Source organism: Camelus bactrianus, chromosome X (assembly GCF_048773025.1).
Source record: "Camelus bactrianus isolate YW-2024 breed Bactrian camel chromosome X, ASM4877302v1, whole genome shotgun sequence".
NCBI classification, from domain to species: domain Eukaryota; kingdom Metazoa; phylum Chordata; class Mammalia; order Artiodactyla; family Camelidae; genus Camelus; species Camelus bactrianus.
The window spans coordinates 34,906,863-34,919,140 of NC_133575.1; the positions used below are offsets into that span (position 1 = coordinate 34,906,863).

The window sequence follows — 12,278 nt, forward strand, 5'->3', positions numbered from 1 at the left end:
TGTAAAAATAACTGAAATGCCTATCAGTAGAGAAATGGATGAATAAATTATACTGTATCCATACTACAGTATTAAAGAATGGCTTAAGTCTACACATATTAAGCTAGAAAAATGTCCTGTGGTGTACTATTAAGAAAAACACACTGTGGATAAAATGCATGTGATATGATTATATTTTTATACATTAAATGCTGTAACTCTCAACATGTAGGTAAATGTCTGGGTGGTGGATTAGGTGGGATGGAAAAGGAGAGGAGGAAGGAAGGAAGGAAAAAAGGAAAGGCAGTTGCTAACTAGCAAAAATAAGTATGTGTATCACTCAGGCTCCCGTAGGAAATAGAGGACATGTGCAAAGTGTGTAAATTGAGAAGAGTTGAGTAAAGCAACTCTTGACAAAGTTGTGGGAAGTGTTTAGGAAAGAAAACCAACAGGGAATCCTCTAATCCTTCAGGGATTGTAGCAACAGGGAGCCATTCCCACCACCAGGGGCTGAAGGCGCATGTGCGGGTGGTCGCCAGGGCCAGAAGGCAGCCATATGGGGAGAACCTCCAGATAGGTGCTATGGACCCTGGTAGCAGGGGGGCAGTCAATCTACTGTGACTGTCAGGGAGGGAGATGATTTCTTTCTCCTCCCACCCTCCACTCTCCTGCCTGTGCATCCCACTGGCTAACCCAACTGGGGCCAGAGGGCTAGAGGACCCATCGATGCAGCCCCCAAAGATCAGCTGCCTAGGACTCAAAGCAGGGTGGAGGGGGCACAAATGGATGATAGCCAACACGAAGTGAAAAGGTAGAATATAAACTCCATCTATCATTTTTCTTTTTACATGTAAAAATTAAATATTTGCATGGATAAGAATTACAAGGTTACCACAGGACAGTATTTGTATTTGTGATAGTATCTTGGACTTTAGTTAATGAAATCCAGTATCTTCAATAATGATTGTATTTAAGAGATTAAAAAAAAAAAAAACTCTGCAGTAAAAAAAAGACCTGAGTTAAAATTCTGATTCTACGGTCACTGGCTATTCCTCTAACTTCCTCATCTCTCAAAGGGAAATGATAAAAGTACCTACGCTCCTAGGGTTGCTATGAGGATTAAATGAGCTAATAGATTTTGAGATCTTAAGAACAATGCTTGGCCTGTAGTAAACGTTTTAATTGTTTGCTGTTATTACGGTGACGGTGGGAGGTCAAAAGTATCCTAAGGGGGTCTACTTTTCTCCCTGCCCCCTCCCCAATCTAACCCACCATCCAACCAGAGCAAGCTCTCTTAAAGGGCACACGTGATCGTGCTGCTCTCTTCCTTGAAATTTGTCCATGGTCTCCAGACCTCACAGGACAACACTCAGCCCTCACCCTTGCAGGAATCTCCGGCCTCATCCGTCTCTACTCCCCTTTTTGTGCCTTCATTCCAATCCCACCAGTCCTTTCTGGTTCTGCACAAGAGCCATGCTGTCCCAGAGCCTCTGCTGGAAATGCCCCTGGGCATACGTACAGCATGCCACTCTTCCTACCTTGCTAACCCTAACTATTCATCACTGAAATTTCAAGCGTCACCTCCCCTAAGACTGCCCGTCCCCCCGGCTCCCAGTCTGATATATAAGCAGCTTTCTCCTCATTCTATTACATCCTATCTAGGCTGCACCACGCCATACCCCTGATCATGAGTGTATTGATTCCCTTATCCGTAGTGGGTCCCTCAAAGGCAGCAATAATGACTGTCTCTAGACTCCAGCACACAGCACACAGCACACAACCTGCTGACAGTGAATACTTAACCATGATTTGTCTGAGAATTAAATTCATAAATGAATGAGTAAAGTAACCACCCGAAAGTCACTCAACAAAGTTAAGCAGCAGAGCCAGATTTCAACCCCAGCTTTGTTTGACTCCAAAGGCCACCGCTGTCTCCCGATCATCTGGAAGTTCTAAGGCTGCCCAACACTCCAGAGTAGCTGCGTGCCTGAGGGAACTCCCAGGGGCCCTGGACCAGTTCAGGCCAGAATGAGCTGGTCAGCAGAGACCGGGAGGAATAAATGCCTCCTTTCTGGGAGTATCAACCCCATGACATTTGCTTTATCGAGGGACTTTCCCAAGAAAATCAATTTCTGGAGCATGTTAAAATATAAACAAACCCCCACCCACCCACCCACTCCCTAAAGACAATTGGTCCAAAGAGCTCTTTGAGAATTCAGACAATTCCACAATGTTGAGAGCACCATCTGATCACATGAACTTTGTTTTCCCTAACCAAGCATTCTTTTACTGGATTTTTATTTTAAATTTGGCTCCGCTATGCAATCTGTATCCCCACACTATATGGTTTTTACCCAAGGCAAACCGGTGTGCACGGCCACAGATACTCTGGGGATTCCTGACATATGCACCATTTGAGATTTGCTCTTGTGGCTCATGATGGTATTACCAGACTCCCTTGCTAACAGAGTGTGTATCTATTTATAACTGTAACCTATTATCCCATTTTCCGTATAATTGGATGCGACTTAGGTTAAAAAATATTCAGCTGCATAAGAAAAGTCATGCTCTTATACAGCAGATGTTCACTCAGCGTGGAAAGTGAATTAGTCTTTAACACAAATACCCCAAAATACATAGTACTCTTTCCATAAGCACTGATTTCAGTATTTTACATTGAAAAATGATTTTAAGACAAAGGATATTAAAAATGCGAGGGAGGTAGCCACAGCTGGTTTTTAAAACGGGTGTTAACTTTACCTCTTTATTGGGTGACACTGCTTCCAATTCGGGCATCGGATTCACTCTCCAATTCAGGGCACAGAAAAATGATTCGTAATTTATTTGTTTTTCACTGTCTTCAAACCTAAAAATATAATTACATGATTTGACTCAATCTGCAGAATTCAGGACCAAAATGTCAGCTTAAATCCACCACGAAAATATATCAGGTATGCGTTAATATCTGATCCTCTTCTTAGTTGATTACCTATTTCTAATCCTCCAGGTTGTAAACTCTTTGAGAGCAGAGACCTCATATATCTAATTCACCAAAGTATTCCCAGCACCTAAATCAATGCTGGCACGTAGTAGGTGTTCAACATATATTTGTCATAATTGCCATAGAAACAATTTATTCAGTAACTAAGACCATTGCTCTATTTTAAGAATATTGAGGGTCTTCTTAATTTAATATGGTTGATGCTGTATGTCAGTAAAATTTTTAAAACGTCCTTGTTTTTCTTAAACTGTGTGCTTTTTAAATCTTTAAAGCAAGTCTAGATTCATTTTGTCCAGTAATATATTTTCAGGAAAAATAAAAGGCATTTTTACTATTCATTATGTAGCCATTAAAAGGGGTTATTTAGATCCATATGTGCTGTCATGGAAATATGTTCATGATATACGGCTGAGTGGAAAGGAGGTTATAAAATGGTATGTAGAGTTATGATCTTACTTTAGGTTTATATTTGAATAAAATGGCATTTAAAAAAATCTAGTAACAATACACTGAAGTATTAAGAACAGCTATCTCTGGGAAGAGATGAAAATTTTTGCTTTTTCTTTAGACTTTTCTGTATCATCTGAATTGTTTTAAATTTATAATCAGAAAAAATTAAGCTCGTTTTCATTTTGAAGGAAAAAACAAATGATTATCCTGTACCATAAAACTGTAGGTCACAAATAACTAATCTATTTGACTACTATTTCCTAATTATGGACACTGACATAAATTTATCGTTAACCATAACAGTTTAGGCCATTAAGATCCAGTAATTTCAAGACAATTGCTATAATGACCCTAACACAAACAAAATACTTCTTATTGTAACACCTCAATGCTACCTATTCTGAATTTGACCAAATTCTGCCAATTTTTAAGGCTAAAGGTACACTGGTATATAACACAATTTCTTGAAGAAAAAGACGAAGGTAGTCGCTAAGGCCTTGTTCCAAGGGGCAAGCACCCTGCTCCGGGCTCCTGCCCTTCTCTCTCGACCTCTTAACTCAACACGTCCCTCCAACCAGCAAGAGAGGTGCAGGATGAACAGAGGATAATTAATTATAAGAAAACTCAGTGGTAACAGAAGTAGAGGAAGAACATATTTATAATCAGTCAAAAGGTGTTTCTCTTTTTTTCTCAAAGCATTCAGAAAATAATAGCTCATATTTATAAGCTAATTAAAAATTAGCAGCAACAAATTGAATGTTACAAGATGAAGTCACATCTATAGACTGATCAACCTAAACAAAGCAGAATAAACAGAGGACTCAGAAGAGGGGAAAGGGAATTCAGTAATTCTTTTGTGTACACTTTCTTTGGCCAAGGATTCTGGGATACAACTCCAATATGCTGCCCCCTACCACTGTTTATTCTTTGAATTTTGGCTCACTTGTCATTTGAACTCCTTCAAAGGACATGATATGTTTATGGAAATATTTGTAGCCAAAATGCAGGACAATTATGTCTTTTCTTTGTGTGTGTGTTTTGGGAGAAGAACTAAAACTCAATTAAAGATGTTTTATAAGAAACTTTCCTCTAACATGGTGCCTCAAAGAAAAGTATTCCCTAATTCTCTGTGCAGGAGCTGAGGTCAGAGAATGAGATCATGGAGGGCCTTTGACTTTCATACTAAGGACCACTAAGAGCCATCGGAGCATACTGTACGGAGCAGTTATGACCTCTACGTTCTATTTTCTGAAGATCATTCTAGCTGATATGTTGCAAGTAGAATGGAGGGGCAAGGCCGAAGTGGCAAAGGCCATTAGCAGCCTTTTGCAGTGATCCAAAGGAGATGATGGCGGTTTAGGTGACAGTGGTGGCAGTGGAAGGCAGTGAGGAGTGGTAAAGCCTGAATATACTGTGAGTGTAGGATTTCTGAAGGATTGTATACGGTGTATAGGGCGGGGAGAGAGGCAGAGAGAGAATGAATAGGAATGGATTTGGGACAACTCCAAGGGTTTTGCTTGAACAACTGGAAAAACAGAACCGTCCTGAGACAGGAAAGACTGCAGGAGCTACAGGTTGGGAGAAAAGATCAGGAGTTTGGTTTTGGATGTTACATTTTGATGCGAAGTGAGCAGCTGGGTATAAGAGTCTGAAGTTCAGGGCAGAGGTTCGAGTTAGAGATAGAAATGGGGGAGTCATTAGCATATAGACGGTAGTGAGAGCCACCAGACTGGGAGACTGGACGAGATCACCAATGAAAGAAGTTTCTCTAGCCATTCCTAAAATACAGAATTTAATTGTTGGTAAATTCCCAGTACATCAAAGACAGGAGGCACTTACTGAATCCTAGACGCTTCAGAAGTATAACATCCCAGTAATTTGGGAACTAGTCAAAAGACTACCAAACAGATTTAGAATTTTTCCATCTCCTCTAGTCTGCCCTAATTCCAAGCCACCATCATCTCTCACCTGGATTACAGGAAGAGCTTTTGTATCCTGGTCTTGCTGCTTCAACTCCTACCCTGCTGCAGACCACCCTCCACCAGAATGATGTTTCTAAAACACAGATCAGATCAGTTACTTCCTTGTTTGCAACTCTCCAATGGCTTTCCAGTCCACTTAGAACACAGGCTGAACTCCTTATCAGGGTTTCTAAACTGCTACATAATCTGGTCCCTGCTGACCTCTCAGATCCCATCTGGAAACTCTCCCTGTTCACAATGTTTTAGGTACCCTAGCTGTCTTGTTGTCTGAGCATACCAAGATTATTACCAGCAATGCAAGACACTTGCACCTTCTGGTCCCTTTGTCTGGAAAGTCTCGATTCAAATGATGCTTCCTCAGAAAGACCTTCCTGAAGTTCCTCTTATTGGGTCATATAAGAAAATTTCTAGAAGTCACCACTGAAGTCCTAATATCAGATTTCTTACCCATAAGTCTGATATTTACTCATGCTTACCTGTTAACCTTAGTCCCCCGGCATTCTTCCCTGCTCAACTCACTATATGTCGGACTCAACACATCTAACCATTTACCCACCTCAAAAGATATCTGGAAAAGATATTCCTGAATCAAATGATATTTGGGAAGGATCAAAAGCCATAAATGAAAGAGTACACAGCTCAGAGATGACGTATAAAATCTTTGTGAGGAAAAATGTATGAAAGATTTAATCTTTCCAAAGTCCCAAAGCGAGGCCTCAGGGAAGAGTTGAGCTAATGTGGTATAATCCTCCAAGTTTTTCTTTTCAGTTCTGTCTTGGAGGAGTTCAGTGGATCTGGGAACCCCCCAGAAGGAGCAAGGGAGAAAAGAATAAGGAAATCTTTAAATTAAAAGGGATAAAATTAGCCAATGCTTCTTGGAAGAATTCTATGCTCTTGGGAGGCGGACAGAGTTGCAGTAAGATCATGATGGGTCACTCACAAATATTTATCTCCCTTTCCCACCAAAATCTCACCAAAATGACAATAAAGAAAGAAAAATAGGTAATAATCCTCAATGACAAAGGTAGCTGGAAAAAGGGCAACACTGGGTAAGAGACTTTCAAAATCTTTTGCAAGATGGAAATCAGACCAAGGATGGGTGACTGACTTGGCAGGGCTGAGGTAGGGAAGCTGAACTCTTAAGTGTCCATGGCAGAGGCAGGAGGTGCTCAGAGATTAGCCACTGTGGCCTATAAAACTCCTGAGAGGCTCAGCGATCTCAGACTCCAGGTGCCAACAGAGGCAGGGATGCAGTGTGGGACCAAGAACAAGGACTGTTTGAAAGTCTGAATAAAGCAGGAGCAGCTGTATCTTCTACACTGTACTTAGCCTTCTCTGTAGAGGAGTGAGGCTTGTTCTCCAGAGAAATTCAGCTACAGAAGCTCCAGTCTTGGGGAGGTAAGTGCCATGAAGGGCAGGGAAGAACATCGCACACTGACCTTGGGCCTCTCAGCCCTCCTCCATCCCCTTTCCTGTCTCCAGAACACCAGTGGCCATACTTCAATTCTCCTTTCCCCCATCCCACCATCCCTCCTACCCCCGCAGGAGAAGACAGAATTCTGATGCTCTGAATAGCCCCAGACAGAGCTCTGGATGGCAGCTTCTGGGGATTCCCTAATGCAAACGCAGGCTAGGAGGTGACTCACTCATGCAGTGAAACCCACCAGTCAATAACACCCACTCCCCTAAAAGCTTCCAACATTAAAGACGGAAGTCAAAGCAGCAACTGAAAAAAAAAAAGGGGGGGGGGTCAGGGAACAAGATAGTTCAGGTAGCAGAGGGAAAGATGTGAGATAAAAGGATATATTATACCCATGAAAAAAAGAACAAGACTACAAAAAAGGAACTAAAGGTGTGCTCTTGGAATAAAAAATATAGCAGCAACCAGGTGCAGTAGAAGGGCTGGAATATAAAGGTAAAGAAATCCCTTAGTAAGTATGTCACAATGACAAAGAAAAAAATCAGGAAGAGAAAAGGTCCAAATTCAGAAGCACCCAAATCTCTTTTTTCCCACATTTCCCACGTTAATATACACTCCCAAATTACACTCCAAAGTGCAGGAGAGCCAAGATCCTAATGTCAGGAGTTCTAACAAGAGAAAAATGAAAATGGAGGGGAGGAGCTTAAGAATTAATGGAAAATTTCTCAGAACCAAAGGACAGAGTCTCCAGACCGGAAGTGCTAAGCACAATGAGCCTACAGACACATATGCACTACAAGGCCCCATCATGAACCTCTCTGGAATAAGGAGAAGATCCTAAGAGCATCCAGAAAGAGCACCAGGAATGGGAATCAATATTAGGCTAAATTCTCAAGCATCATAACAGGATGTTGGTAGTAGGATCTAAAAATGAGAAATCCAGAAATAGCAGTATGGGCACGCTATTTAAAGGTCTACAGAAGCAGCTCGAAGGGCTGAAAGTGGCTGTTTCTTGAGAATGGGTCTGGGAGGCGGGGAGAGATGGCACTGCACAGTGCTGTTGTTGGAATAAGCTTTTTAGAACGATTCCATTATCTTTTTGCTATAAGCCATGTATCAGTTTGAATAAATAAAAATGACGAAGTGGAAAAGCAGAAGAGAGACCCTGAAACGTGCTTTCCAAGGGAGTAAACTCCTCTAAGTCAGGCGTGGAAAGGAAGGAGCACCACTAGCTGGGAGCACGTTGATGAGGACTTGTCTCCTGGTTTTCCTCCCTGCTCAGAAACGCAGCAGAGCGTCCTCCCCTGGACCACTGAGCCAGTGAGATTTTTCCTGCTCTGATTTGCTCTTATACACTATGCCTCATAATGCGCCACTGTTAGAGGAGGTTGTGAGGGAGACGACTAGGATCTAAAGAGGAGCTCCAGTTCTAAGAACAGTCCAGGTTGGAAGGGAAGGAGATGAGGGGAAGCAGTTCAGAGATGGACAAAGGCTTGCCTGTCTGCGGAGTGAAGACAAGTAGGTCAGTGCCCACATTTCCCCAGTATTATCTCCCCAGCTGTCCGCCCTGTCTCATGACTACAAGTCGTCATTCACCAAATCCTATCCGTCCTTTCAAAATATTTTGGAGAAGCCTGTGAACCATACAGAAAAAATGTATCTCCTTACTTCAGAGTCATTCTGTGCTTCTGATCAAAAATGTGAGCATCTCGGTTCTCCATCTGAATCTCCGACTTCGCCCCTCGCCAAATGACACCTGACTCTTGCTAAGACTGATTCACGGTCAAAGGACAAAGATTTGCCACTCTGGAGGAAATTCTTTTGAAAAGGCTGTGAAGGCAGTTCCAAAGAGGAGCTTTCTATGGCAACATTGTTGGAATCAGCGCACAGCCTTCCAGGGTGACTGCCCTAAAGGGCAGCACTAATTCTGGCTCTTAAGTGTTTCTATGCTTGTTAAAAAGTCAGCCTTCTTTCTTTAAAGCCCCAGCTCACAGTGCTAAAGTGTTTTCCTAAAACCTCCATAAATTCTTCTTTCCCTTTGATACTTGGGCAAGCCACCATTTACTTCCTCACACAAACGAAGGGACATGTTTGTGGAAAAGGAGGGAGGGAAGGTCATTTCTCTGGCTCCTCTCTAGATGATAATGACCCCCAAGCCTGAGTCCTTGCTAGGTGGGAGTTCTTAGACGTGAGTCTAACGTGCCGTTTGACGGCTGCACTTGCTCCCCTCCCCAAAATGATGAATGGCTTGAAAACTGCAGAAGCCACCCGTCTCCTTGGCACAGGGAGTAAGCGCTGGGCTGCTTTATCTCCACCATCGGGGTCGGGGGTGGGGGGTGCGTAGCAGGCGCAGCAGCAGCTGTATTCTGCTGAAGAGTAACCCGGGTTCCGCTCTGCTGCAAAAGCCATCTCACACCTTAGAGGGGTGGGCTGGCTGCACGACCAGGGCTGGGAGGGAAGGGGGAGGGAGGGGAGTGAAGACACATTTTTGACTCACTTAGTAGTGTTTCGTTTCAGTTCATTGCCCGACAGCCCCAGGGGTGCACGCTGGAACACCTGGTCAGAGTCTTAAAGAGCAGATGCGTGAGGGGAAAAAAGTGGAGCTACAGTCACCAAAACTTAGGAGTTGGCAAGATGGCATTGCCCACATTGCCAGTGACTTAGCTCCTGTGACCTCAAATAGCCAGGCCCCTAAATTCCACTTGGGATCCCAGCACAGATCTCCACAATGAGGCAGGTCACAGCTGCCAAGTATGGACCATACACACAGTCAATGCTCTGTTGGTCTGAATGGTTTCAGGATTTTTTTTAAAGAAGATTTTGTTTTTTTTTAATGGAGGTACTGGGGATTGAACCCAGGACCTCTACCACTGAGTTATACCCTTCCCCCTGGTTTCGGAATTTTGAAAAATGTTCTTAAGCTACAAATCACCTTATATTTGAAAAGGTGGGAAGCATCTGTGTGTGTGGCAGTGGGGTAGAGGGGGAGCTTCCCTCTGAAAACTCCCTGGTGCACCAAACCACAGGGTTTCAACCCTTGCTTCACTGCCAGGTATTGCTGGGTGAAACCACTTGAGCCCAAACCATGCCTCTGGGAGAGGGGCCAGGGGAGACATGGGGTAGAGTATAATGAGATGATTTTCAAGCCCTGTTAACTTTTTCCATTTTAACTGATATTTCTGGATGAGGCACCAGCTCTCTTGGGAGGCCAGTTCTAAGGCATTCCATGGAGCCCAAAGCCAGCTGTGAAAGCCTAGCTTGGGGCAGAGCTGCTAGGGAAAGAGTTGCACTTGAATTTCCAGCTCTTGCAAGTCCCGATTCGGAAGGTCACAATTAGGGGAGGAGGCTGCCTCTTTACTTCCCCAGTCCCACAAGGAACACAGAATGGAATGACCTTAGCATCCTCTCTACCTCTTTCAGTTTGAGAGCCAGAATTTCTTGTGGATTAGTACTGAGGGAGTATTAATACCCAGATGGAGACTCAGCGGGGTTGAGTCCATTTACAGGGATCACATGGGCAGAAGGCAGTAGAGCTGGACTTCAGAAGCAGGTCTGGTAGAAATCCAGCCCACATCTCCCCTACCCCTACCCTCGCCCAGCATACCAGCACTAGACAAGGCTCTGGGACCAAAAGGATGAAGGGGACATAGTTCCTACCCCGAGGAGCTCAGACAGAAGCGAAGGTTTAGAGTATCTTAGGGAGATGTCGTTCTAATTCCATTAGAAACTCATTTTGGGCCAAAGCACATTCTTTCAGTGAGAGGGCCTCCTTGTACCTCAATGTCTGCACTTAGGAAATGAGGAATCATGCCTCCCATCAACTAAAATGCACCTTTTACCATGCTCAAGGATTTACAGAATATTCTAGGGCCTTTGGCACTATGTCAATACAGAGTGTCACTCCTATTACGAATGGGTGATAGCTACCACTACATAGAACATTTAAGTCTGATGCTCTGTGCATTAGTGAAATGACTTCGTTTGGTGAGTAAGGTGACCTCACACCGGCCACCACAGCACTAGCCGACGGGGGCCTGGGGTAACCGGATGTGAAAAGATTCTGAAGTCCTAATTCCAGCGTGAGTTGTGCTAATAAGGAAAAGACCAAACTGAGTCAATAAAAATGGAAATGGGGTAGAGGGAAAAATCTTAGTACCAAAACACAGGGTCAGGAGAAATGCATGGGTAACAATCACCGGGTGAAAGAAGGCATCAAAATCTTTAGCCATACTGTTTTCCGTCTCCTGATGTAAATTCGCACAGCAGCCGGGCTCTACGGCTGTTCACCAGCTGCCCAGCTCCATCCTAAGGCAGGTAAAACTGCCTTTGGGCAGCGTGTGCACTGAACCAAGTCAACAAACTCCATGCCTGCCTCCCACGGGAGGCCGCAGACGTCAGAGGGGCTCCGGTTTAGCATGCCACAGGAGGGCTGTGCAGAGAGAGAGTCTGGTCAAGGCTCTGGAAAGCCCTGTGGAGTCTGTGGGGAACAATAAGAATGTAGAATATAAATTTAAGCTGCAGGCTGATGGGCCCATTAGGAATTAGGGCAGTCTTTGAAAGGAATCTGTGGAGATGATGCAAAACACCAAGCATGTGACCCAAATCGTGGCAGGGCATATTGGAGGGAGAGGGGAATGGGAATGAGACATTTTCTAATCTGATTAGTCTGAAGTTTCCCCCGAGTGTGGAGAAGGGTCACTGCACAATTAGAGGCAAAGTTAGACTGAACATGGTCTGCTCGGCAGCTCGGAGGGATGACCTCCTCAGAGCGGCGCTGGGCTCCCAGGCGGATGTGTTCTAAGACTGAGACGACTCCGAAGCAAGCTGGGGAATACTCTTTCTGCCTTGAATGTCAAATCGTCAAGGCAAAGACAAAACAGTCTGCTGAGAGAGTGAGAGGATGATGACTTGGTGGCCTCGGTACTGGATAAGAAACCTCTAGGTCCTCCAGAGGCCAGGCTCCCACATTACTGGACTTTCCAGGACAACTCATCCTCAAGGCCATCAAGAGATAATCTAATAAACATCCACAGCTTCCTGACTGGAAGACAGCTTAATGTGTGAAAGGCGTTCGGATCCAACTGTTTAAAAACAAGGCTTCCTCTATGTAGGAGGACACAGGTTTCTTCCAGTTCACTGCTAAGACAGACTGTGTGGTCTGTGGTCCCTGACGGACACTTCTCTCCTAATCCCCAATCAACACTCAGTCCCAGCTGCTGCAGCGCTGGGGAATTTCTGTATGCTGTCTCAATTCACTCTGAGAACCACGAGGAAGCAGGTATTGTTATCTTATTCTAGAGGCAAGGAATCGAGGGTTCAGGCAGGTCAAAAATCTTGCACAAGATCACACAGCTAGCAAGCAGGTTCAAAGAACATAGGAGACAAGGTAGGGGTAAAATTGTCAAGATGTGACAACCCACTGGTCACTTTTAGGCAGTAAATCACA

The 12,278-nt window shown here is 44.1% G+C and overlaps 1 protein-coding gene across 1 annotated transcript in view; it reads right to left on the reverse strand.

Moving 5' to 3' along the window:
- EFHC2 (EF-hand domain containing 2) overlaps positions 1 to 12,278 on the reverse strand; it is a 168,910-nt gene that overhangs the window by 15,420 nt on the left and 141,212 nt on the right. Inside the window, exon 14 of the mRNA XM_045505194.2 lies at positions 2,740 to 2,845. Coding sequence (XP_045361150.1) covers positions 2,740 to 2,845 — 106 coding nt within the window. The remainder of the gene's footprint in view (positions 1 to 2,739; positions 2,846 to 12,278) is intronic.